The sequence below is a fragment of the Tachysurus vachellii genome, chromosome 3, assembly GCF_030014155.1.
Source record: "Tachysurus vachellii isolate PV-2020 chromosome 3, HZAU_Pvac_v1, whole genome shotgun sequence".
NCBI classification, from domain to species: Eukaryota; Metazoa; Chordata; class Actinopteri; order Siluriformes; family Bagridae; genus Tachysurus; species Tachysurus vachellii.
The window spans coordinates 1,069,348-1,095,418 of NC_083462.1; the positions used below are offsets into that span (position 1 = coordinate 1,069,348).

At 32.3% G+C, this 26,071-nt stretch overlaps 1 protein-coding gene across 47 annotated transcripts in view; it reads left to right on the forward strand.

Annotated features, from left to right (window-relative positions):
• The first annotated feature begins 571 nt into the window (after positions 1-571).
• The window catches only part of LOC132842461 (alpha-tectorin-like), a 40,458-nt gene continuing 14,958 nt past the window's right edge, over positions 572-26,071 (forward strand). For 3 of the 47 annotated variants that reach the window (XM_060865162.1, XM_060865163.1, XM_060865164.1), the window contains exons 1-23: positions 572-713; positions 884-932; positions 1,349-1,375; positions 5,983-6,009; positions 6,321-6,347; positions 7,842-7,871; positions 8,143-8,172; positions 8,485-8,511; positions 10,014-10,043; positions 10,315-10,344; positions 10,657-10,683; positions 12,195-12,224; positions 12,496-12,525; positions 17,072-17,098; positions 17,431-17,460; positions 17,923-17,952; positions 18,213-18,239; positions 19,736-19,765; positions 20,238-20,267; positions 20,647-20,673; positions 22,327-22,356; positions 22,628-22,657; positions 25,278-25,304. In XM_060865162.1, coding sequence (XP_060721145.1) covers positions 681-713; positions 884-932; positions 1,349-1,375; positions 5,983-6,009; positions 6,321-6,347; positions 7,842-7,871; positions 8,143-8,172; positions 8,485-8,511; positions 10,014-10,043; positions 10,315-10,344; positions 10,657-10,683; positions 12,195-12,224; positions 12,496-12,525; positions 17,072-17,098; positions 17,431-17,460; positions 17,923-17,952; positions 18,213-18,239; positions 19,736-19,765; positions 20,238-20,267; positions 20,647-20,673; positions 22,327-22,356; positions 22,628-22,657; positions 25,278-25,304 — 685 coding nt within the window. In that variant the 5' untranslated portion in view covers positions 572-680. Of the gene's footprint in view, positions 714-883; positions 933-1,348; positions 1,376-5,982; positions 6,010-6,320; positions 6,348-7,841; positions 7,872-8,142; positions 8,173-8,484; positions 8,512-10,013; positions 10,044-10,314; positions 10,345-10,656; positions 10,684-12,194; positions 12,225-12,495; positions 12,526-17,071; positions 17,099-17,430; positions 17,461-17,922; positions 17,953-18,212; positions 18,240-19,735; positions 19,766-20,237; positions 20,268-20,646; positions 20,674-22,326; positions 22,357-22,627; positions 22,658-22,969; positions 22,997-24,492; positions 24,523-24,793; positions 24,824-25,277; positions 25,305-26,071 lie in introns of all 47 variants that reach the window. The other 44 variants (XM_060865130.1, XM_060865138.1, XM_060865133.1 and 41 more) reach the window with 42 other exon arrangements.

Genomic DNA, 26,071 nt, shown 5'->3' on the forward strand with positions numbered 1-26,071 from the left:
CCACTGTGAGGGCTCTAATGCCAGAGTTGGAGGGTTACTAACTCACCTAAGGCATCCAGATTTTCCCCTACAGAAATTACACCACTATTCTAGTGTCTGGATGCACACCTTTAAAGCTGAAATCTTCTCTGCCAGAGAGCTAACTAACATCTAACAGCTAACTAACATCACAAGAAAAATTTATTCTAATGATGGAGATAGAATTAGTAAACATCCTGCAGCTCACACACTGGACAAGCTGAATGTTTGTCATAATTATTGATTATATACCTATGATTTAATCAGATCAGACAAGATCTTGAATAAGATCCAAAGAGTGTTTAAAAGCATATGAAAAGTCAATTGTCCATAAATTGTTCACATGAATTACCACAGCTGGCTACCAGAACATATCAAGAATTTTGCTTAAAAACACATTTGGCACCAATACAAGGAAGGAAATATGTGAACATACCTAAAAACTGGTTTAGAACATTGTTTATGGATTCCTTAGTTTGTCAAAGTCCACCCACTTTCATTTATAAATGTATATAAGTGATGTGGAGCACAAGGAAGCTGCTGCAGAGGGAACTACAGTAGGAGTAGCATCAGTACTAACAGATACATCTGAGCTGAAGTCTGAGAGACCCCGAGAGAGAGAGAGAGAGAGAGAGAGAGAGAGAGAGAGGGAGAGAGGGAGAATGAGGCTCAGCACTGACTTCTCCAGCAGGGAGGTAAAGTGACAAGATAAAAAAATAAATAAATAAAAATAAAAATGATTGAAGAGAAATTGATAATTTAATTATTTTTAATAACATTATGGTTTTGTTTTTTAAATGTGCATTAATCCAAAAAAATGTATTTGCTTAATTTGTAAGTTTATTAATTGACGTTTTTCACACAGACCTACACAATGAGGTGTCTAATTCCACTGTGTGTGTTGATATTACAAGGTAAGATTCTGATTACATATTATTATTTGTCATAAGAAAACAAGTCACACCTGACTATCAAAAGTTAAAAAGTGTATGAAAAGTCAACTGTCCAGTTATTTGAATATGAAGAAAATTCTTGTTGATTGTTGTAGTGTAAATCAAATATTGTGCCACAGTATAAATCTAAATCCTTAGGCTTCAAGAACAAATTTGATAAATTTGAGACTTCAGATAGAAAACGTGGAGAGTAAAACATAATCAGCCAAAGCCAGTGATCTAAAACTTATTAAATTACAGCACAAATGACCTAAAACTAAACGACTGAACACCACCTTAACCATCAATATCACTAACACCACATTCTATTATTTTAAATTGTATCATGTCCCATTATATATAATTAATGTAAACCTTTTGTGTTATGTTCCTTGCAGTGGGCCAAAGTAGGAGCCAATCAACAGGTAAAGAAACTTTAATTCCAATTTTAACTATTGACAGTATATAATAATATATAAGGAATATAAACTCATAAATTCATTAATGATGGTCATAAACCTTATGCAGTGGAACAAACAACAGGGGAAACAATGCATAAGTAAAATTCAGTTTAGAATATATATGCTAAACATTGAAAATGTACAGTAATTTGTATAATATTTCTATATTAATTTGTTTCTGATAATCTATAAAGTGACTCAGTTCATTAATTGATTGACATGTTGAATGTTAAAATATAACTTTGGAACAAAAGTAAGAATGTTTATAATTAAAGCACATCGTGGCTGTCCAATGCTTTTAGTGTTAAAACCTAAAATACATTAGGTGGAGTCCAGTGTTGTAAGTGCACGAGTGTTACATTGATGGGGTATTAGAGAAAGGGGGTATTTCAATGAAGTGGTAAGTCTTGAGGGAAAGACATACGTTTTCCTACAGTGAAGGAGTATTACAAAGAGAATAATAAAATATAATAATAATAAATATAATAATAATAATAATAATAATAATAATAATAATAATAATATCTTAACCACTAATATTTATACTACATACAAGGCTAACCACAAATACCCCATAACTGAGTGCTTCCTATTAATTTTTCCATAGCCAGCATTTCAATACATGAATGTTACAGTGGGGTGATATTATGGTGGCAGAGTGTTACAGTGAGGGAGTAATACAGTGTGTGAGCACTATAGCTATCCAACCTTATCCAGAGTGTCTTACATTTCAATTTATACAACTGAACAATTGAGGATTAAGGGCTTTGCTCAGGGGCCCAGCAGCCTGCTGGACCTCTGATTCAAACTCATGAACTTCCGATCTGTAGTTCAACACCTTAACAACTAAGCTGCCACATCCCACAGCAGGGAGTGTTACAGTGAGGGAGTGTTACAAAGATGTGATACAGTGAGGGTGTGGTACAGTGAGTAAGTGTTACAGTAAGGAAATGTTACAGCAGGGAGTGTTAAAGTAAGGGACTGTTACTGTGAGAGAGTGTTGCAGTGAGAGAGTGTTACAGCAGAGAGTGTCACAGTGTGAAAGTGTTCTAGTTTTGGAGTGTTACAGTGATAAAGTTTTGCAGTGAGAGAGTGTTAGGTGTTACACTGTGAGAGTGTTACAATCAGAAAGTGTTACAGTGAGAGAGTGTTACACTGTGGGAGTGTTACAGTGAGGAAGAGTTTTCAGTGAGGAAGTGTAACACTGTGGGTGTGTTACATTGAGAGCGTATTACAATAAGAGAGTGTTACACTGTGGGAGTGTTACAGTGAGAGAGTGTTACACTGACATATTATAGTTTGAGTGTGACAGAATGGAGTCTTACAATGAAAGTATACTACATTTAGGAGCTTTTACTGTTAAAGTGTATTTGAATTAAGAATTATTACAGTGATACAGCGATGTTGTTACACTTATGCAGTCATGTGTCATTAATGTAAACTTTATGCAGTGAATCAAAAGACAATAGAAAATAACACAGAAATGAAATTCAGTGTAGATGTTATATCCTAAGAAATTAAACTATATTTCATTTCTCACAAAAATAAATAAATAAATAAATGTTTTTTGCTTGCTTGTTTGTGTGTTTGGGACATTAATCTGTTGAGTGATAAATGTATTACTTGATTGACACATTGACACATTCATTCATTCATTCATTTTCTACCGCTTATCCGAACTACCTCGGGTCACGGGGAGCCTGTGCCTATCTCAGGCGTCTTTGGGCATCAAGGCAGGATACACCCTGGACGGAGTGCCAACCCATTGCAGGGCACACACACTCATTCATTCACTCACGCAATCACACACTAGGGACAATTTTCCAGAGATCAGAATTAACCTACCATGCATGTCTTTGGAACGGGAGAGGAAACCGGAGTACCCGGAGGAAACCCCCGAGGCACAGGGAGAACATGCAAACTCCACACACACAAGGCGGAGGCGGGAATCGAACCCCCAACCCTGGAGGTGTGAGGCGAACGTGCTAACCACTAAGCCACCGTGACCCCCATTGACAAACAAATACAGCTAAAAATAATAATAAACACAGCAGACACAAATATCCATAGAGTACATTATATCACTGTAAAACTTCAAAGTCACTATTTATTACTATAAACCTCATTCAGTGACAATACAATAGTTAGCTTTATTAATCCATGTTGTTATTTTAAACTGTATGAAGTCCCATTACATATAATTAATTTCAACTTTGTGGGTTTTTTTCCAGGCCATGTAACTAGTAGCCCAACAACAGGTAAATACATTTCAATTCCAACTGTGTCTCTTAACATATGACAATATATACATTTATCAGTTTATTTCTTGGAGCCTAAGTTTATATATATATATATATATATATATATATATATATATATATATATATATATATATATATATATATATATATATATATGTAAACTCTTAGGCTCCAAGAACTAATCTTTTAGATTTGAGACAATAATCCAAACCTTATGTAGAACAGTTACATGTCAAAGGCAGCACTAAGATCTAGTAGCACCAGCACTGATATTTTACCTGAATCAGAGTTTAAGCGAATATCATTTATTATCTTTATGAGCACTGTCTCTGTGCTGTGATGTTGGTGGAAACCAGATTGAAAATTGTCCAGATAGCCATTTGAGTTTGAAGAAGAAGAATTTGTTCAGCTGATTGAAAACAACCTTTTCAATGATCTTGCCTATAAAAAGAAGATTTGAAATTGGTCTGTAGTTGCTAAGTATGGTTCTGAGAAAATGACAAATTTCTGAGGTTGTTGTAATGAGGTCTGACTGACCACATTACAATATGAGGCCATATTGATTGCCATTCTGATATTACTGATTTTCTCAGAGAAAAAGATTTCACAAGGAACTTGATTTGGGGGGTTTGTTAGTCTCTCTACAGTAGCAAAAAGAGTGCGAGTGTTGTTTATGTTGTTGTTTATAATGTTTGAGAAGAAGATCTGTCTAGCTGTGCCTAGTTTTACATTGAAAGCACGAAGACTGTCCTTATAGATGCTAAAATGTACTTCAAGTTTTGTTTTCCGCCCCATACGTTCAGCTTTTCTGCATGTTCTTTTCATGCTCTGTACAGCTGTTGTGTTTCTCCAAGGTGCTTTACATCTGCCAGTGATCATCCTGACCTTTACTGGAGCTATACCATCAATAGCATCTTTAACTTTTAAGTTAAAATTTTCAAGGAGAACATCAACAGAGTCTGCCGATATGTTTGGCAACATTGATATAGCATTCATAAATACCTCACTGGTGTTTTCATTTATGAACCTTTTTTTTGACAGACAGATCTAGCATCAGTGGCAGGACAGATCAATAAACCAAAGTAAACACAGAAATGGTCAGATAGCGCTTCATCCTTGATAACAGTGGATGAAATGTTTAGACCCTTGCTAATGAGCAGATCAAGAGTGTGTACCTTATTGTGTGTAGGACCTTGCACGTGCTGGGTCAGATCAAGTGTTTAAAACATTTCACAGTTCAATTGCAGTATTGTTTTCTGCATTGTCTATATGAATGTTGAAATCTCCAGCAATAACAAAATAATCAAATTCAGAGGAGATTGTTGATAAAAGTTCTGTGAATTCATCAACACATGTTGGGGTGTATTTGGGAGGTCTATAAATAATTGTAAACAGAATGCGTGGTGTACCTTTTAGAGCAATACACAAATATTCAAAAGACTGGTAATCACCAAGTAACACTTGCTTGCATTGAAAGGCATCTTTGAATAAAGCAGCTATTCCTCCACCTCTTCTAACAGCTCTACAGACACTTATAGAAGTAAAGTTGGGTGGGGCTGATTCATTGAGGACTGTAGTGCTGCAGCTGTCATCTAACCAGGTTTCATTTAGAAACATGAAGTCCAGATTTTATATGTTAAGCATTGAAAATATACTTTATATTTATTTATTTATTTATTTATTTGTGTCTGTTGATCTATAAAGTAATTCAGTTTATTACTTAATTGACACATTGCATGTTAAAATAAATCTTTGGCACAAAAGTAAATGTTATAATTAATGTAAACTTTATCTGGTTGTTTCTAGCAGAGGATTTAAATAGAACCCAATCAACAGGTAAGTAAATTCAATTCAATTTTATCTGTATGACATTACATTTCTCATTGTAATAAATATAAACTCATAGATTCCTATATTATTTTTGTTTTTTAATGTTGGCACAGCGAGAGAATATTATAGCGAGCCATTATTACAGTGAGAGAACATTACTGTAAATTTATTTAATTTGGACCAACATAAGACCACTTATAATAATACTTCAGTGCTCCATTAACCAGCAATATTCCTACAGTTATATATATACGATCTCAAATACCAATACGAACACAGCTAAAAATAATAATAATCACAGCAGACACAAATATCCATAGAGTACATTATATCACTGTAAAACTTTAAAGGCACTATTTATTACTATAAACCTCATTCAGTGACAATACAATAGTTAGCCTCATTAATCCATGTTGTTATTTTAAACTGTATGAAGTCCCATTACATATAATTAATTTCATCTTTGTGGTTTTTTAGCAGGTCATGTAACTACTATCTCAACAACAGGTAAATACATTTCAACTCCAACTGTGTCTCTTAACATATGACAATACAGTATATACATTTATCAAATTTTGGAGCCTAAGTTTTTACATATATATATATATATATATATATATATATATATATATATATATATATATATATATATATATATATATATGTATGATGCTTAAATTAAAGCAAAAATGACCTAAAACTAAACGACTAAACACCACCTTAACCATCAATATCACTAACACCACATTCTATTTTAGATTGTATGAAGTCCTATTATATATAATTAATGTAAACCTTTTGTGTTGTGTTCCTTGCAGTGGCCCACAATAGGAGCCAATCAACAGGTAAAGAAGTTTTAATTCCAATTTTAACTATTGACAATATATAATATATAAAGAATATAAACTCATAAATTCATTAATGATGGTCATAAACCTTATGCAGTAGGACAAACAACAGGGGAACAATACAGTAAAATTCAGTTTAGATTTTATATGTTAACCCTCGTATTTTCCTCGGGTCTATCTGACCCTGCTGGAAGGTTTAATTAAAGTTTACTGTGTCATAACTTGGGTTTCCTTCCACATATTTGCCTGAAATTTACCAGGATTGTTCCAAATTATGAACTTTGCAAGTATAATTAATTTCGTATATTTTCGTTGAACTATGTGTTCGTAAAATAAATACTTTCCTCCTCAAGTCCTCCTGAGTCAATTTGACTCGGCCACATTTAGTGGGGAAATAGGTCGCACACTTTTGCCCTTTTCAGCGCAATGAACATACATACAGACACAAAAAGGCACACATAAAATGTCCACTAACACACGCACCCAAAACACACACTCACACACACACACCTTCATATTTCTATAAAGAAGTTCAAAAATAAAATACATGTGTTTTGCAAAACATATATGTTTTCTCTCTCTTATTTATAAATTTGGTTGCATCAGTCAGCTTTGGCCTGGAGATATGCTGAGTAATGTTTGACATTTATCAGTCAGTGGTTATCCAAAATAATATTTAATAATTTCTGCTTATTTTACTCAAAAACATGCCATAATTTCATAAGGTTTATCGTTCATAAATTAAGTATAATAAAAAACATAAGGAGTGTAAAAGAAGTTTTATTCGCATGAAATTATGTTTTTGAGTGGTGTGTGTGTTTGTGTGTGTTTGTGTGTGTGTGTGTAGACTGTTGTTGGTTGATCAGATGACATCTGGTGGGCAAAATAGATATTACAAGTGTAAAATAGATATTACACACAGAATGGTGATCATTGTAGAATTTTTGATTTATAAGCATTCAAGTCAATTTGGCCTGTAAAAAAACAGGTTTTATTATTTGCTGACATTAAAAATGGTCAAAATGGTTTCAGAACAATCTCCTGCCTTTGAAATATACCAGCCTGTAATTGTGCATCAACTTTTGTGCCTCTACAGTGAACATAATTCAAAATTTCTGTTTTTCATTTACTAAAAAATTAGTCATTTTTGTATATAAAGAAGGTTTATTATACCAAATATATTCTTTTTGCAAAATATATGTTAATATGTTGGAAACACTTCATTTTTTATAAGCAGTCGAAACAGACAAGATCAAGTTGACTCGGCGCTCCAAATTTATATAGGAGGAAAATACAAGGGTTAAGCATTAATAATATACTTTACATTTATTTATTTATTCATATATTTATTCATTTATTTATTTATTTGTGTCTGTTGATCTATAAAGTTATTCAGTTTATTAATTGATTGACATGTTAAATGTTAAAATATAACTTTGGCACAAAAGTAAATGTTATAATTAATGTAAACTTTATCCGGTTTGTTTCTAGCAGCGGATTTAAATAGAACCCAATCAACAGGTAAGTAAATTCAATTCAATTTTATCTGTATGACATTACATTTCTCATTGTAATAAATATAAACTAATAAATTCCTATATTATTTTTGTTTTTTAATGTTGGCACAGTGGCACAGTACATTATATCACAGTAAAACTTCAAAGGCACTATTTATTACTATAAACCTCATTCAGTGACAATACAATAGTTAGCCTCATTAATCCATGTTGTTATTTTAAACTGTATGAAGTCCCATTACATATAATTAATTTAATCTTTGTGGTTTTTTTAGCAGGTCATGTAACTACTATCTCAACAACAGGTAAATACATTTCAACTCCAACTGTGTCTCTTAACATATGACAATACAGTATATACATTTATCAATTTCTTGGAGCCTAAGTTTTATGTAAACCCTTAGGCTCCAAGAACTAATCTGTTAGATTTTAGACAATAATTTAAACCTTATGTAGAATAGTTAAATGATGCTTAAATTAAAGCAAAAATGACCTAAAACTAAACGACCGAACACCACCTTAACCATCAATATCACTAACACCACATTCTATTTTAGATTGTATGAAGTCCCATTATATATAATTAATGTAAACCTTTTGTGTTGTGTTACTTGCAGTGGCCCACAATAGGAGCCAATCAACAGGTAAAGAAGTTTTAATTCCAATTTTAACTATTGACAATATATAATATATAAAGAATATAAACTCATAAATTCATTAATGATGGTCATAAACCTTATGCAGTAGGACAAACAACAGGGGAACAATACAGTAAAATTCAGTTTAGATTTTATATGTTAACCCTCGTATTTTCCTCGGGTCTATCTGACCCTGCTGGAAGGTTTAATTAAAGTTTACTGTGTCATAACTTGGGTTTCCTTCCACATATTTGCCTGAAATTTACCAGGATTGTTCCAAATTATGAACTTTGCAAGTATAATTAATTTCGTATATTTTCGTTGAACTATGTGTTCGTAAAATAAATACTTTCCTCCTCAAGTCCTCCTGAGTCAATTTGACTCGGCCACATTTAGTGGGGAAATAGGTCGCACACTTTTGCCCTTTTCAGCGCAATGAACATACATACAGACACAAAAAGGCACACATAAAATGTCCACTAACACACGCACCCAAAACACACACTCACACACACACACCTTCATATTTCTATAAAGAAGTTCAAAAATAAAATACATGTGTTTTGCAAAACATATATGTTTTCTCTCTCTTATTTATAAATTTGGTTGCATCAGTCAGCTTTGGCCTGGAGATATGCTGAGTAATGTTTGACATTTATCAGTCAGTGGTTATCCAAAATAATATTTAATAATTTCTGCTTATTTTACTCAAAAACATGCCATAATTTCATAAGGTTTATCGTTCATAAATTAAGTATAATAAAAAACATAAGGAGTGTAAAAGAAGTTTTATTCGCATGAAATTATGTTTTTGAGTGGTGTGTGTGTTTGTGTGTGTGTTTGTGTGTTTGTGTGTGTGTGTAGACTGTTGTTGGTTGATCAGATGACATCTGGTGGGCAAAATAGATATTACAAGTGTAAAATAGATATTACACACAGAATGGTGATCATTGTAGAATTTTTGATTTATAAGCATTCAAGTCAATTTGGCCTGTAAAAAAACAGGTTTTATTATTTGCTGACATTAAAAATGGTCAAAATGGTTTCAGAACAATCTCCTGCCTTTGAAATATACCAGGCTGTAATTGTGCATCAACTTTTGTGCCTCTACAGTGAACATAATTCAAAATTTCTGTTTTTCATTTACTAAAAAATTAGTCATTTTTGTATATAAAGAAGGTTTATTATACCAAATATATTCTTTTTGCAAAATATATGTTAATATGTTGGAAACACTTCATTTTTTATAAGCAGTCGAAACAGACAAGATCAAGTTGGCTCGGCGCTCCAAATTTATATAGGAGGAAAATACAAGGGTTAAGCATTAATAATATACTTTACATTTATTTATTTATTCATATATTTATTCATTTATTTATTTATTTGTGTCTGTTGATCTATAAAGTTATTCAGTTTATTAATTGATTGACATGTTAAATGTTAAAATATAACTTTGGCACAAAAGTAAATGTTATAATTAATGTAAACTTTATCTGGTTTGTTTCTAGCAGCGGATTTAAATAGAACCCAATCAACAGGTAAGTAAATTCAATTCAATTTTATCTGTATGACATTACATTTCTCATTGTAATAAATATAAACTAATAAATTCCTATATTATTTTTGTTTTTTAATGTTGGTACAGTGGCACAGTACATTATATCACAGTAAAACTTCAAAGGCACTATTTATTACTATAAACCTCATTCAGTGACAATACAATAGTTAGCCTCATTAATCCATGTTGTTATTTTAAACTGTATGAAGTCCCATTACATATAATTAATTTAATCTTTGTGGTTTTTTTAGCAGGTCATGTAACTACTATCTCAACAACAGGTAAATACATTTCAACTCCAACTGTGTCTCTTAACATATGACAATACAGTATATACATTTATCAATTTCTTGGAGCCTAAGTTTTATGTAAACCCTTAGGCTCCAAGAACTAATCTGTTAGATTTTAGACAATAATTTAAACCTTATGTAGAATAGTTAAATGATGCTTAAATTAAAGCAAAAATGACCTAAAACTAAACGACCGAACACCACCTTAACCATCAATATCACTAACACCACATTCTATTTTAGATTGTATGAAGTCCCATTATATATAATTAATGTAAACCTTTTGTGTTGTGTTACTTGCAGTGGCCCACAATAGGAGCCAATCAACAGGTAAAGAAGTTTTAATTCCAATTTTAACTATTGACAATATATAATATATAAAGAATATAAACTCATAAATTCATTAATGATGGTCATAAACCTTATGCAGTAGACAAACAACAGGGGAACAATACAGTAAAATTCAGTTTAGATTTTATATGTTAACCCTCGTATTTTCCTCGGGTCTATCTGACCCTGCTGGAAGGTTTAATTAAAGTTTACTGTGTCATAACTTGGGTTTCCTTCCACATATTTGCCTGAAATTTACCAGGATTGTTCCAAATTATGAACTTTGCAAGTATAATTAATTTCGTATATTTTCGTTGAACTATGTGTTCGTAAAATAAATACTTTCCTCCTCAAGTCCTCCTGAGTCAATTTGACTCGGCCACATTTAGTGGGGAAATAGGTCGCACACTTTTGCCCTTTTCAGCGCAATGAACATACATACAGACACAAAAAGGCACACATAAAATGTCCACTAACACACGCACCCAAAACACACACTCACACACACACACCTTCATATTTCTATAAAGAAGTTCAAAAATAAAATACATGTGTTTTGCAAAACATATATGTTTTCTCTCTCTTATTTATAAATTTGGTTGCATCAGTCAGCTTTGGCCTGGAGATATGCTGAGTAATGTTTGACATTTATCAGTCAGTGGTTATCCAAAATAATATTTAATAATTTCTGCTTATTTTACTCAAAAACATGCCATAATTTCATAAGGTTTATCGTTCATAAATTAAGTATAATAAAAAACATAAGGAGTGTAAAAGAAGTTTTATTCGCATGAAATTATGTTTTTGAGTGGTGTGTGTGTGTTTGTGTGTGTGTGTTTGTGTGTTTGTGTGTGTGTGTGTGTGTAGACTGTTGTTGGTTGATCAGATGACATCTGGTGGGCAAAATAGATATTACAAGTGTAAAATAGATATTACACACAGAATGGTGATCATTGTAGAATTTTTGATTTATAAGCATTCAAGTCAATTTGGCCTGTAAAAAAACAGGTTTTATTATTTGCTGACATTAAAAATGGTCAAAATGGTTTCAGAACAATCTCCTGCCTTTGAAATATACCAGGCTGTAATTGTGCATCAACTTTTGTGCCTCTACAGTGAACATAATTCAAAATTTCTGTTTTTCATTTACTAAAAAATTAGTCATTTTTGTATATAAATAAGGTTTATTATACCAAATATATTCTTTTTGCAAAATATATGTTAATTTGTTGGAAACACTTCATTTTTTATAAGCAGTCGAAACAGACAAGATCAAGTTGGCTCGGCGCTCCAAATTTATATAGGAGGAAAATACAAGGGTTAAGCATTAATAATATACTTTACATTTATTTATTTATTCATATATTTATTCATTTATTTATTTATTTGTGTCTGTTGATCTATAAAGTTATTCAGTTTATTAATTGATTGACATGTTAAATGTTAAAATATAACTTTGGCACAAAAGTAAATGTTATAATTAATGTAAACTTTATCCGGTTTGTTTCTAGCAGCGGATTTAAATAGAACCCAATCAACAGGTAAGTAAATTCAATTCAATTTTATCTGTATGACATTACATTTCTCATTGTAATAAATATAAACTAATAAATTCCTATATTATTTTTGTTTTTTAATGTTGGCACAGTGGCACAGTACATTATATCACAGTAAAACTTCAAAGGCACTATTTATTACTATAAACCTCATTCAGTGACAATACAATAGTTAGCCTCATTAATCCATGTTGTTATTTTAAACTGTATGAAGTCCCATTACATATAATTAATTTAATCTTTGTGGTTTTTTTAGCAGGTCATGTAACTACTATCTCAACAACAGGTAAATACATTTCAACTCCAACTGTGTCTCTTAACATATGACAATATATACATTGATCAGTTTATTTCTTGGAGCCTACTTGATTGACACATTGACACATTCATTCATTCATTCATCTTCTACCGCTTATCCGAACTACCTCGGGTCACGGGGAGCCTGTGCCTATCTCAGGCGTCTTTGGGCATCAAGGCAGGATACACCCTGGACGGAGTGCCAACCCATTGCAGGGCACACACACTCATTCATTCACTCACGCAATCACACACTAGGGACAATTTTCCAGAGATCAGAATTAACCTACCATGCATGTCTTTGGACCGGGAGAGGAAACCGGAGTACCCGGAGGAAACCCCCGAGGCACAGGGAGAACATGCAAACTCCACACACACAAGGCGGAGGCGGGAATCGAACCCCCAACCCTGGAGGTGTGAGGCGAACGTGCTAACCACTAAGCCACCGTGACCCCCATTGACAAACAAATACAGCTAAAAATAATAATAAACACAGCAGACACAAATATCCATAGAGTACATTATATCACTGTAAAACTTCAAAGTCACTATTTATTACTATAAACCTCATTCAGTGACAATACAATAGTTAGCTTTATTAATCCATGTTGTTATTTTAAACTGTATGAAGTCCCATTACATATAATTAATTTCAACTTTGTGGGTTTTTTTCCAGGCCATGTAACTAGTAGCCCAACAACAGGTAAATACATTTCAATTCCAACTGTGTCTCTTAACATATGACAATATATACATTTATCAGTTTATTTCTTGGAGCCTAAGTTTATATATATATATATATATATATATATATATATATATATATATATATATATATATATATATATATATATATATATATATATAAACTCTTAGGCTCCAAGAACTAATCTTTTAGATTTGAGACAATAATCCAAACCTTATGTAGAACAGTTACATGTCAAAGGCAGCACTAAGATCTAGTAGCACCAGCACTGATATTTTACCTGAATCAGAGTTTAAGCGAATATCATTTATTATCTTTATGAGCACTGTCTCTGTGCTGTGATGTTGGTGGAAACCAGATTGAAAATTGTCCAGATAGCCATTTGAGTTTGAAGAAGAAGAATTTGTTCAGCTGATTGAAAACAACCTTTTCAATGATCTTGCCTATAAAAAGAAGATTTGAAATTGGTCTGTAGTTGCTAAGTATGGTTTTGTCTAGGTTACTCTTTTTTAGGAGAGGCTTAACAACTGCCGTTTTTAGGGACTCTGGAAAAGTGCCTGTGAGCAGAGAAGTATTTACTATTTTTAAGAGGTCAGTTTCTAAACAGTTAAGTACCTTTTGGAGAAAGGATGTGGGGAGGGTGTCAAGGCTGCAAGTTGATGCTTTAAGATGTTGTACTGTTTCTTCCAGGGTTTTTATATCAATTATGTGAAATTCTGAGAAAATGACAAATTTCTGAGGTTGTTGTAATGAGGTCTGACTGACCACATTACAATATGAGGCCATATTGATTGCCATTCTGATATTACTGATTTTCTCAGAGAAAAAGGTTGCAAAGTCATTGCATTTGTTGTCAGAGAGCATTTCACAAGGAACTTGATTTGGGGGGTTTGTTAGTCTCTCTACAGTAGCAAAAAGAGTGCGAGTGTTGTTTATGTTGTTGTTTATAATGTTTGAGAAGAAGATCTGTCTAGCTGTGCCTAGTTTTACATTGAAAGCACGAAGACTGTCCTTATAGATGCTATAATGTACTTCAAGTTTTGTTTTCCGCCCCATACGTTCAGCTTTTCTGCATGTTCTTTTCATGCTCTGTACAGCTGTTGTGTTTCTCCAAGGTGCTTTACATCTGCCAGTGATCATCCTGACCTTTACTGGAGCTATACCATCAATAGCATCTTTAACTTTTAAGTTAAAATTTTCAAGGAGAACATCAACAGAGTCTGCTGATATGTTTGGCAACATTGATATAGCATTCATAAATACCTCACTGGTGTTTTCATTTATGAACCTTTTTTTGACAGACAGATCTAGCATCAGTGGCAGGACAGATCAATAAACCAAAGTAAACACAGAAATGGTCAGATAGCGCTTCATCCTTGATAACAGTGGATGAAATGTTTAGACCCTTGCTAATGAGCAGATCAAGAGTGTGTCCCTTATTGTGTGTAGGACCTTGCACGTGCTGGGTCAGATCAAGTGTTTAAAACATTTCACAGTTCAATTGCAGTATTGTTTTCTGCATTGTCTATATGAATGTTGAAATCTCCAGCAATAACAAAATAATCAAATTCAGAGGAGATTGTTGATAAAAGTTCTGTGAATTCATCAACACATGTTGGGGTGTATTTGGGAGGTCTATAAATAATTGTAAACAGAATGCATGGTGTACCTTTTAGAGCAATACACAAATATTCAAAAGACTGGTAATCACCAAGTAACACTTGCTTGCATTGAAAGGCATCTTTGAATAAAGCAGCTATTCCTCCACCTCTTCTAACAGCTCTACAGACACTTATAGAAGTAAAGTTGGGTGGGGCTGATTCATTGAGGACTGTAGTGCTGCAGCTGTCATCTAACCAGGTTTCATTTAGAAACATGAAGTCCAGGTTGTTAGTGGTGATAAGATCATTAAATAAAAATGATTTGTTCTTTAATGAACGGATGTTCAGAAGTGCTATCCTTTCGTGGTTGTGGAGCCTGCCGTTTCTTGGTTGATATTTGGGGACTCGCAGCAATAGAGTGGGAAAGCTTTGTTCCAGCAGATACCAGTTTCTCCATTTTCTCTGAAAAACACAGAAGTGGTGATATTGGAGAGAAGGAGAGAGAGTGTGATGACATCAGCTGTGATTCTGGTGTTCCTGGAGGCTGGGGAGTGTTATCTTGTTTTTCCTGGTTGTTATCCACAGAAACGTCCTTGGGTGTTGATTCACCATTCAGCTGTAGTGAGGTCTGTGGGCAGGGCTCAGCCTGAGCTGTGTCTGTGAACAGTAGTTTTTGTGGCTTATGAGTTTTATCCTTGTCAACTGAATGTCCATCCAGGTGTTGGTGTGAAATCCTGTGGTCATTTAGGCCGTCCAGGAGTGGACTGGCACACTCAGCTGATGAATGATGAAGGGAGAAAAAGATATTGTCTTTAAGCAACCTAGCACCTAGTTTGTTTGAGTGGATACCATCTGTCTTAAAAAGTTGCCTTTGATTCCAGAAGATATTAAAATTGTCAATGTAATTCAGTCCTTTCTTTGTGCAGGTTTTTTGCAGCCATGAATTTAAACTTAGTAGTCGAGAAAACATATTTGTTCCTCTGGCTGGAAGAGGTCCACTGATGAATGATTGAACTTTCAGTCTTGTAAGTGTTTCTAAAAGTTCCTTGAAATCCCTCTTAAGGAGCTCAGACTGCTCTTTCCAGATATCATTCTTTCCCACATGTATGACAATCTGACTGACAGTCTTATGTTTCATCAGAATGTTGCAAAGTTCCTTGTTAACATCAGAAACCGTTGCCTGAGGAAAACAGTATGTACGGGTAGCCTTGCTTCCAATGTTTCTGATAATAGAGTCACCCACTATCAGCGTGCTTGGCTCGGCTGATGTCTGAGTGGAGCGCCGCTGCCTGTATGATATTGAGCGTCTGTTAGCTCTGTTAGCTACTGGCTGATGTGATCTGTGTCCATTTACATTTGGGGATTCTTCGCCCAAACTCACTAGTGCTTCAAATCTATTTTCAAGCCGCACAGGGGGTGGTAGAATACCAGTATTAGCTACTCGAGTTGTACCCATATCTGGGGTAGATGATGCTAATGCAGCAATTTGTGACACTCGTGACAGTCTAATGTCTTGAACACCTTTGGGTCTCGCACCCTGTTTATGCCATCGGTTTGTGTCCTCAATTACTTTAGGTTTCTCTGAGCTCACTATGACCTGTTTAAAAGCATTAGGTTCACAGGACTCACCAGCTTTATGTTGAGAGGTACCACGATGAAGCTCTGCTGTATGTTCTGGCAGGGTCGGCAGCACCACAAGTAACTTTGTGTCGAGGACTGCAATCTTTTGTAGACGTCTGTGGCAGTTTGAGCTGCGGGTGGATTGAAATCCAAAAGAAGGCATTTTCTCTTCTGTTGGAGTGTGGGCAGCTGTGTTGTCCTGATTTAGGATTGTAAACTGCCGGCAATAGCAGACTGGTAGACCGCGATGACAAATTCCCCAAGTTGTTGAATATTCCAAATGTCAATATAGTTCCAGGAATTTGTAGTTTTAGTGTGAGTGCCCAATTGTTTAGTTTGAGCACTGTGCTGAACTGCTGGTAGTTAAATCAAAAGATAAAAGCGAAAAAGCAAAAGTGCAAAGCACAGAGCTCAAGTAAAAAACGTCCGAACAGTAGCGAAGCAGGAAGCAGGATGATGCTTAAATTACAGCACAAATGACCTAAAACTAAACGACTGAACACCCCCTTAACCATGAATATCACTAACACCACATTCTATTATTTTCGATTATATGAAGTCCTATTATATATAATTAATGTAAACCTTTTGTGTTGTGTTCCTTGCAGTGGCCCACAATAGGAGCCAATCAACAGGTAAAGAAATTTTAATTCCAATTTTAACTATTGACAATATATAATATATAAAGAATTTAAACTCATAAATTTATTAATGATGGTCGTAAACCTTATGCAGTGGAACAAACAATAGGGGAAACAATGCATAAGTAAAATTCAGTTTAGATTTTATATGTTAAGCATTGAAAATATACTTTATATTTATTTATTTATTTATTTATTTATTTGTGTCTGTTGATCTATAAAGTAATTCAGTTTATTACTTAATTGACACATTGCATGTTAAAATAAATCTTTGGCACAAAAGTAAATGTTATAATTAATGTAAACTTTATCTGGTTTGTTTCTAGCAGCGGATTTAAATAGAACCCAATCAACAGGTAAGTAAATTCAATTCAATTTTATCTGTATGACATTACATTTCTCATTGTAATAAATATAAACTCATAAATTCCTATATTATTTTTGTTTTTTAATGTTGGCACAGCGAGAGAATATTATAGCGAGCCATTATTACAGTGAGAGAACATTACTGTAAATTGATTTAATTTGGACCAACATAAGACCACTTATAATAATACTTCAGTGCTCCATTAACCAGCAATATTCCTACAGTTATATATATACGATCTCAAATACCAATACGAACACAGCTAAAAATAATAATAAACACAGCAGACACAAATATCCATAGAGTACATTATATCACTGTAAAACTTTAAAGGCACTATTTATTACTATAAACCTCATTCAGTGACAATACAATAGTTAGCCTCATTAATCCATGTTGTTATTTTAAACTGTATGAAGTCCCAATTAATTTCATCTTTGTGGTTTTTTAGCAGGTCATGTAACTACTATCTCAACAACAGGTAAATACATTTCAACTCCAACTGTGTCTCTTAACATATGACAATACAGTATATACATTTATCAAATTTTGGAGCCTAAGTTTTTACATATATTACATATATATATGTATGATGCTTAAATTAAAGCAAAAATGACCTAAAACTAAACGACTAAACACCACCTTAACCATCAATATCACTAACACCACATTCTATTTTAGATTGTATGAAGTCCCATTATATATAATTAATGTAAACCTTTTGTGTTGTGTTCCTTGCAGTGGCCCACAATAGGAGCCAATCAACAGGTAAAGAAGTTTTAATTCCAATTTTAACTATTGACAATATATAATATATAAAGAATATAAACTCATAAATTCATTAATGATGGTCATAAACCTTATGCAGTAGAACAAACAACAGGGGAACAATACAGTAAAATTCAGTTTAGATTTTATATGTTAACCCTCGTATTTTCCTCGGGTCTATATGACCCTGCTGGAAGGTTTAATTAAAATTTACTGTGTCATAACTTGGGTTTCCTTCCACATATTTGCCTGAAATTTACCAGGATTGTTCCAAATTATGAACTTTGCAAGTAAAATTAATTTTGTATATTTTCTTTGAACTATGTGTTCGTAAAATAAATACTTTCCTACTCAAGTCCTCCTGAGTCAATTTGACTCGGCCACATTTAGTGGGGAAATAGGTCACACACTTTTGCCCTTTTCAGCGCAATGAACATACATACAGACACAAAAAGGCACACATAAAATGTCCACTAACACACGCACCCAAAACACACACTCACACACACACACACACCTTCATATTTCTATAAAGAAGTTCAAAAATAAAATACATGTGTTTTGCAAATCATATATGTTTTCTCTCTCTTATTTATAAATTTGGTTGCATCAGTCAGCTTTGGCCTGGAGATATGCTGAGTAATGTTTGACATTTATCAGTCAGTGGTTATCCAAAATAATATTTAATAATTTCTGCTTATTTTACTCAAAAACATGCCATAATTTCATAAGGTTTATTGTTCATAAATTAAGTATAATAAAAAACATAAGGAGTGTAAAAGAAGTTTTATTCGCATGAAATTATGTTTTTGAGTGGTGTGTGTTTGTGTGTTTGTGTGTGTGTGTAGACTGTTGTTGGTTGATCAGATGACATCTGGTGGGCAAAATAGATATTACAAGTGTAAAATAGATATTACACACAGAATGGTGATCATTGTAGAATTTTTGATTTATAAGCATTCAAGTCAATTTGGCCTGTAAAAAAACAGGTTTTATCATTTGCTGACATTAAAAATGGTCAAAATGGTTTCAAAACAATCTCCTGCCTTTGAAATATACCAGGCTGTAATTGTGCATCAACTTTTGTGCCTCTACAGTGAACATAATTCAAAATTTCTGTTTTTCATTTACTAAAAAATTAGTCATTTTTGTATATAAAGAAGGTTTATTATACCAAATATATTCTTTTTGCAAAATATATGTTAATATGTTGGAAACACTTCATTTTTTATAAGCAGTCGATACAGACAAGATCAAGTTGACTCGGCGCTCCAAATTTATATAGGAGGAAAATACAAGGGTTAAGCATTAATAATATACTTTACATTTATTTATTTATTCATATATTTATTCATTTATTTATTTATTTATTTGTGTCTGTTGATCTATAAAGTTATTCAGTTTATTAATTGATTGACATGTTAAATGTTAAAATATAACTTTTGCACGAAAGTAAATGTTATAATTAATGTAAACTTTATCTGGTTTGTTTCTAGTAGCGGATTTAAATAGAATCCAATCAACAGGTAAGTAAATTCAATTCAATTTTATCTGTATGACATTACATTTCTCATTGTAATAAATATAAACTCATAAATTCCTATATTATTTTTGTTTTTTAATGTTGGCACAGTGAGAGAATATTATAGAGAGCCATTATTACAGTGAGAGAACATTACTGTAAATTTATTTAATTTGGACCAACATAAGACCACTTATAATAATACTTCAGTGCTCCATTAACCAGCAATATTCCTACAGTTATATATATCCGATCTCAAATACCAATACGAACACAGCTAAAAATAATAATAAACACAGCAGACACAAATATCCATAGAGTACATTATATCACTGTAAAACTTTAAAGGCACTATTTATTACTATAAACCTCATTCAGTGACAATACAATAGTTAGCCTCATTAATCCATGTTGTTATTTTAAACTGTATGAAGTCCCATTACATATAATTAATTTCATCTTTGTGGTTTTTTTAGCAGGTCATGTAACTACTATCTCAACAACAGGTAAATACATTTCAACTCCAACTGTGTCTCTTAACATATGACAATACAGTATATACATTTATCAATTTCTTGGAGCCTAAGTTTTTACATATATATATATATGTATATATATATATATATATATATATATATATATATATATATATATATATGTGTAAACCCTTAGGCTCCAAGAACTAATCTGTTAGATTTTAGACAATAATTTAAACCTAATGTAGAATAGTTAAATGATGCTTAAATTAAAGCAAAAATGACCTAAAACTAAACGACTAAACACCACCTTAACCATCAATATCACTAACACCACATTCTATTTTAGATTGTATGAAGTCCCATTATATATAATTAATGTAAACCTTTTGTGTTGTGTTCCTTGCAGTGGCCCACAATAGGAGCCAATCAACAGGTAAAGAAATTTTAATTCCAATTTTAACTATTGACAATATATAATATATAAAGAATATAAACTCATAAATTCATTAATGATGGTCATAAACCTTATGCAGTAGAACAAACAACAGGGGAACAATACAGTAAAATTCAGTTTAGATTTTATATGTTAACCCTCGTATTTTCCTCGGGTCTATCTGACCCTGCTGGAAGGTTTAATTAAAGTTTACTGTGTCATAACTTGGGTTTCCTTCCACATATTAGCCTGAAATTTACCAGGATTGTTCCAAATTATGAACTTTGCAAGTATAATTAATTTCGTATATTTTCGTTGAACTATGTGTTCGTAAAATAAATACTTTCCTCCTCAAGTCCTCCTGAGTCAATTTGATTCGGCCACATTTAGTGGGGAAATAGGTCACACACTTTGGCCCTTTTCAGCGCAATGAACATACATACAGACACAAAAAGGCACACATAAAATGTCCACTAACACACGCACCCAAAACACACACTCACACACACACACCTTCATATTTCTATAAAGAAGTTCAAAAATAAAATACATGTGTTTTGCAAAACATATATGTTTTCTCTCTCTTATTTATAAATTTGGTTGCATCAGTCAGCTTTGGCCTGGAGATATGCTGAGTAATGTTTGACATTTATCAGTCAGTGGTTATCCAAAATAATATTTAATAATTTCTGCTTATTTTACTCAAAAACATGCCATAATTTCATAAGGTTTATCGTTCATAAATTAAGTATAATAAAAAACATAAGGAGTGTAAAAGAAGTTTTATTCGCATGAAATTATGTTTTTGAGTGGTGTGTGTGTGTTTGTGTGTGTGTGTTTGTGTGTTTGTGTGTGTGTGTGTAGACTGTTGTTGGTTGATCAGATGACATCTGGTGGGCAAAATAGATATTCATTCATTCATTCATTCATTCATTCATCTTATACCGCTTATCCGAACTACCTCGGGTCACGGGGAGCCTGTGCCTATCTCAGGCGTCATTGGGCATCAAGGCAGGATACACCCTGTACGGAGTGCCAAACCACAAAATAGATATTACAAGTGTAAAATAGATATTACACACAGAATGGTGATCATTGTATAATTTTTGATTTATAAGCATTCAAGTCAATTTGGCCTGTAAAAAAACAGGTTTTATTATTTGCTGACATTAAAAATGGTCAAAATGGTTTCAGAACAATCTCCTGCCTTTGAAATATACCAGGCTGTAATTGTGCATCAACTTTTGTGCCTCTACAGTGAACATAATTCAAAATTTCTGTTTTTCATTTACTAAAAAATTAGTCATTTTTGTATATAAAGAAGGTTTATTATACCAAATATATTCTTTTTGCAAAATATATGTTAATATGTTGGAAACACTTCATTTTTTATAAGCAGTCGAAACAGACAAGATCAAGTTGGCTCGGCGCTCCAAATTTATATAGGAGGAAAATACAAGGGTTAAGCATTAATAATATACTTTACATTTATTTATTTATTCATATATTTATTCATTTATTTATTTATTTGTGTCTGTTGATCTATAAAGTTATTCAGTTTATTAATTGATTGACATGTTAAATGTTAAAACATAACTTTGGCACAAAAGTAAATGTTATAATTAATGTAAACTTTATCTGGTTTGTTTCTAGCAGCGGATTTAAATAGAACCCAATCAACAGGTAAGTAAATTCAATTCAATTTTATCTGTATGACATTACATTTCTCATTGTAATAAATATAAACTAATAAATTCCTATATTATTTTTGTTTTTTAATGTTGGCACAGTGGCACAGTACATTATATCACAGTAAAACTTCAAAGGCACTATTTATTACTATAAACCTCATTCAGTGACAATACAATAGTTAGCCTCATTAATCCATGTTGTTATTTTAAACTGTATGAAGTCCCATTACATATAATTAATTTAATCTTTGTGGTTTTTTTAGCAGGTCATGTAACTACTATCTCAACAACAGGTAAATACATTTCAACTCCAACTGTGTCTCTTAACATATGACAATACAGTATATACATTTATCAATTTCTTGGAGCCTAAGTTTTATGTAAACCCTTAGGCTCCAAGAACTAATCTGTTAGATTTTAGACAATAATTTAAACCTTATGTAGAATAGTTAAATGATGCTTAAATTAAAGCAAAAATGACCTAAAACTAAACGACCGAACACCACCTTAACCATCAATATCACTAACACCACATTCTATTTTAGATTGTATGAAGTCCCATTATCTATAATTAATGTAAACCTTTTGTGTTGTGTTACTTGCAGTGGCCCACAATAGGAGCCAATCAACAGGTAAAGAAATTTTGATTCCAATTTTAACTATTGACAATATATAATATATAAAGAATATAAACTCATAAATTCATTAATGATGGTCATAAACCTTATGCAGTAGAACAAACAACAGGGGAACAATACAGTAAAATTCAGTTTAGATTTTATATGTTAACCCTCGTATTTTCCTCGGGTCTATCTGACCCTGCTGGAAGGTTTAATTAAAGTTTACTGTGTCATAACTTGGGTTTCCTTCCACATATTTGCCTGAAATTTACCAGGATTGTTCCAAATTATGAACTTTGCAAGTATAATTAATTTCGTATATTTTCGTTGAACTATGTGTTCGTAAAATAAATAATTTCCTCCTCAAGTCCTCCTGGGTCAATTTGACTCGGCCACATTTAGTGGGGAAATAGGTCGCACACTTTTGCCCTTTTCAGCGCAATGAACATACATACAGACACAAAAAGGCACACATAAAATGTCCACTAACACACGCACCCAAAACACACACTCACACACACACACCTTCATATTTCTATAAAGAAGTTCAAAAATAAAATACATGTGTTTTGCAAAACATATATGTTTTCTCTCTCTTATTTATAAATTTGGTTGCATCAGTCAGCTTTGGCCTGGAGATATGCTGAGTAATGTTTGACATTTATCAGTCAGTGGTTATCCAAAATAATATTTAATAATTTCTGCTTATTTTACTCAAAAACATGCCATAATTTCATAAGGTTTATCGTTCATAAATTAAGTATAATAAAAAACATAAGGAGTGTAAAAGAAGTTTTATTCGCATGAAATTATGTTTTTGAGTGGTGTGTGTGTGTTTGTGTGTGTGTGTTTGTGTGTTTGTGTGTGTGTGTGTAGACTGTTGTTGGTTGATCAGATGACATCTGGTGGGCAAAATAGATATTACAAGTGTAAAATAGATATTACACACAGAATGGTGATCATTGTAGAATTTTTGATTTATAAGCATTCAAGTCAATTTGGCCTGTAAAAAAACAGGTTTTATTATTTGCTGACATTAAAAATGGTCAAAATGGTTTCAGAACAATCTCCTGCCTTTGAAATATACCAGGCTGTAATTGTGCATCAACTTTTGTGCCTCTACAGTGAACATAATTCAAAATTTCTGTTTTTCATTTACTAAAAAATTAGTCATTTTTGTATATAAAGAAGGTCTATTATACCAAATATATTCTTTTTGCAAAATATATGTTAATATGTTGGAAACACTTCATTTTTTATAAGCAGTCGAAACAGACAAGATCAAGTTGGCTCGGCGCTCCAAATTTATATAGGAGGAAAATACAAGGGTTAAGCATTAATAATATACTTTACATTTATTTATTTATTCATATATTTATTTATTTGTGTCTGTTGATCTATAAAGTTATTCAGTTTATTAATTGATTGACATGTTAAATGTTAAAATATAACTTTGGCACAAAAGTAAATGTTATAATTAATGTAAACTTTATCCGGTTTGTTTCTAGCAGCGGATTTAAATAGAACCCAATCAACAGGTAAGTAAATTCAATTCAATTTTATCTGTATGACATTACATTTCTCATTGTAATAAATATAAACTAATAAATTCCTATATTATTTTTGTTTTTTAATGTTGGCACAGTGGCACAGTACATTATATCACAGTAAAACTTCAAAGGCACTATTTATTACTATAAACCTCATTCAGTGACAATACAATAGTTAGCCTCATTAATCCATGTTGTTATTTTAAACTGTATGAAGTCCCATTACATATAATTAATTTAATCTTTGTGGTTTTTTTAGCAGGTCATGTAACTACTATCTCAACAACATGTAAGTACATTTCAACTCCAACTGTGTCTCTTAACATATGACAATATATACATTTATCAATTTCTTGGAGCCTAAGGTTTTACATATATATATATATATATATATATATATATATATATATATATATATATATATACATATATATATATATATATATATATATATATATATATATATATATATATATATATATATATATATATATGTATGTATATATATATATATATATGTAAACCCTTAGGCTCCAAGAACTAATCTGTTAGATTTTAGACAATAATTTAAACCTTATGTAGAATAGTTAAATGATGCTTAAATTAAAGCAAAAATGACCTAAAACTAAACGACCGAACACCACCTTAACCATCAATATCACTAACACCACATTCTATTTTAGATTGTATGAAGTCCCATTATATATAATTAATGTAAACCTTTTGTGTTGTGTTCCTTGCAGTGGCCCACAATAGGAGCCAATCAACAGGTAAAGAAATTTTAATTCCAATTTTAACTATTGACAATATATAATATATAAAGAATATAAACTCATAAATTCATTAATGATGGTCATAAACCTTATGCAGTAGAACAAACAACAGGGGAACAATACAGTAAAATTCAGTTTAGATTTTATATGTTAACCCTCGTATTTTCCTCGGGTCTATCTGACCCTGCTGGAAGGTTTAATTAAAGTTTACTGTGTCATAACTTGGGTTTCCTTCCACATATTTGCCTGAAATTTACCAGGATTGTTCCAAATTATGAACTTTGCAAGTAAAATTAATTTCGTATATTTTCGTTGAACTATGTGTTCGTAAAATAAATACTTTCCTCCTCAAGTCCTCCTGAGTCAATTTGACTCGGCCACATTTAGTGGGGAAATAGGTCACACACTTTTGCCCTTTTCAGCGCAATGAACATACATACAGACACAAAAAGGCACACATAAAATGTCCACTAACACACGCACCCAAAACACACACTCACACACACACACCTTCATATTTCTATAAAGAAGTTCAAAAATAAAATACATGTGTTTTGCAAATCATATATGTTTTCTCTCTCTTATTTATAAATTTGGTTGCATCAGTCAGCTTTGGCCTGGAGATATGCTGAGTAATGTTTGACATTTATCAGTCAGTGGTTATCCAAAATAATATTGAATAATTTCTGCTTATTTTACTTAAAAACATGCCATAATTTCATAAGGTTTATCGTTCATAAATTAAGTATAATAAAAAACATAAG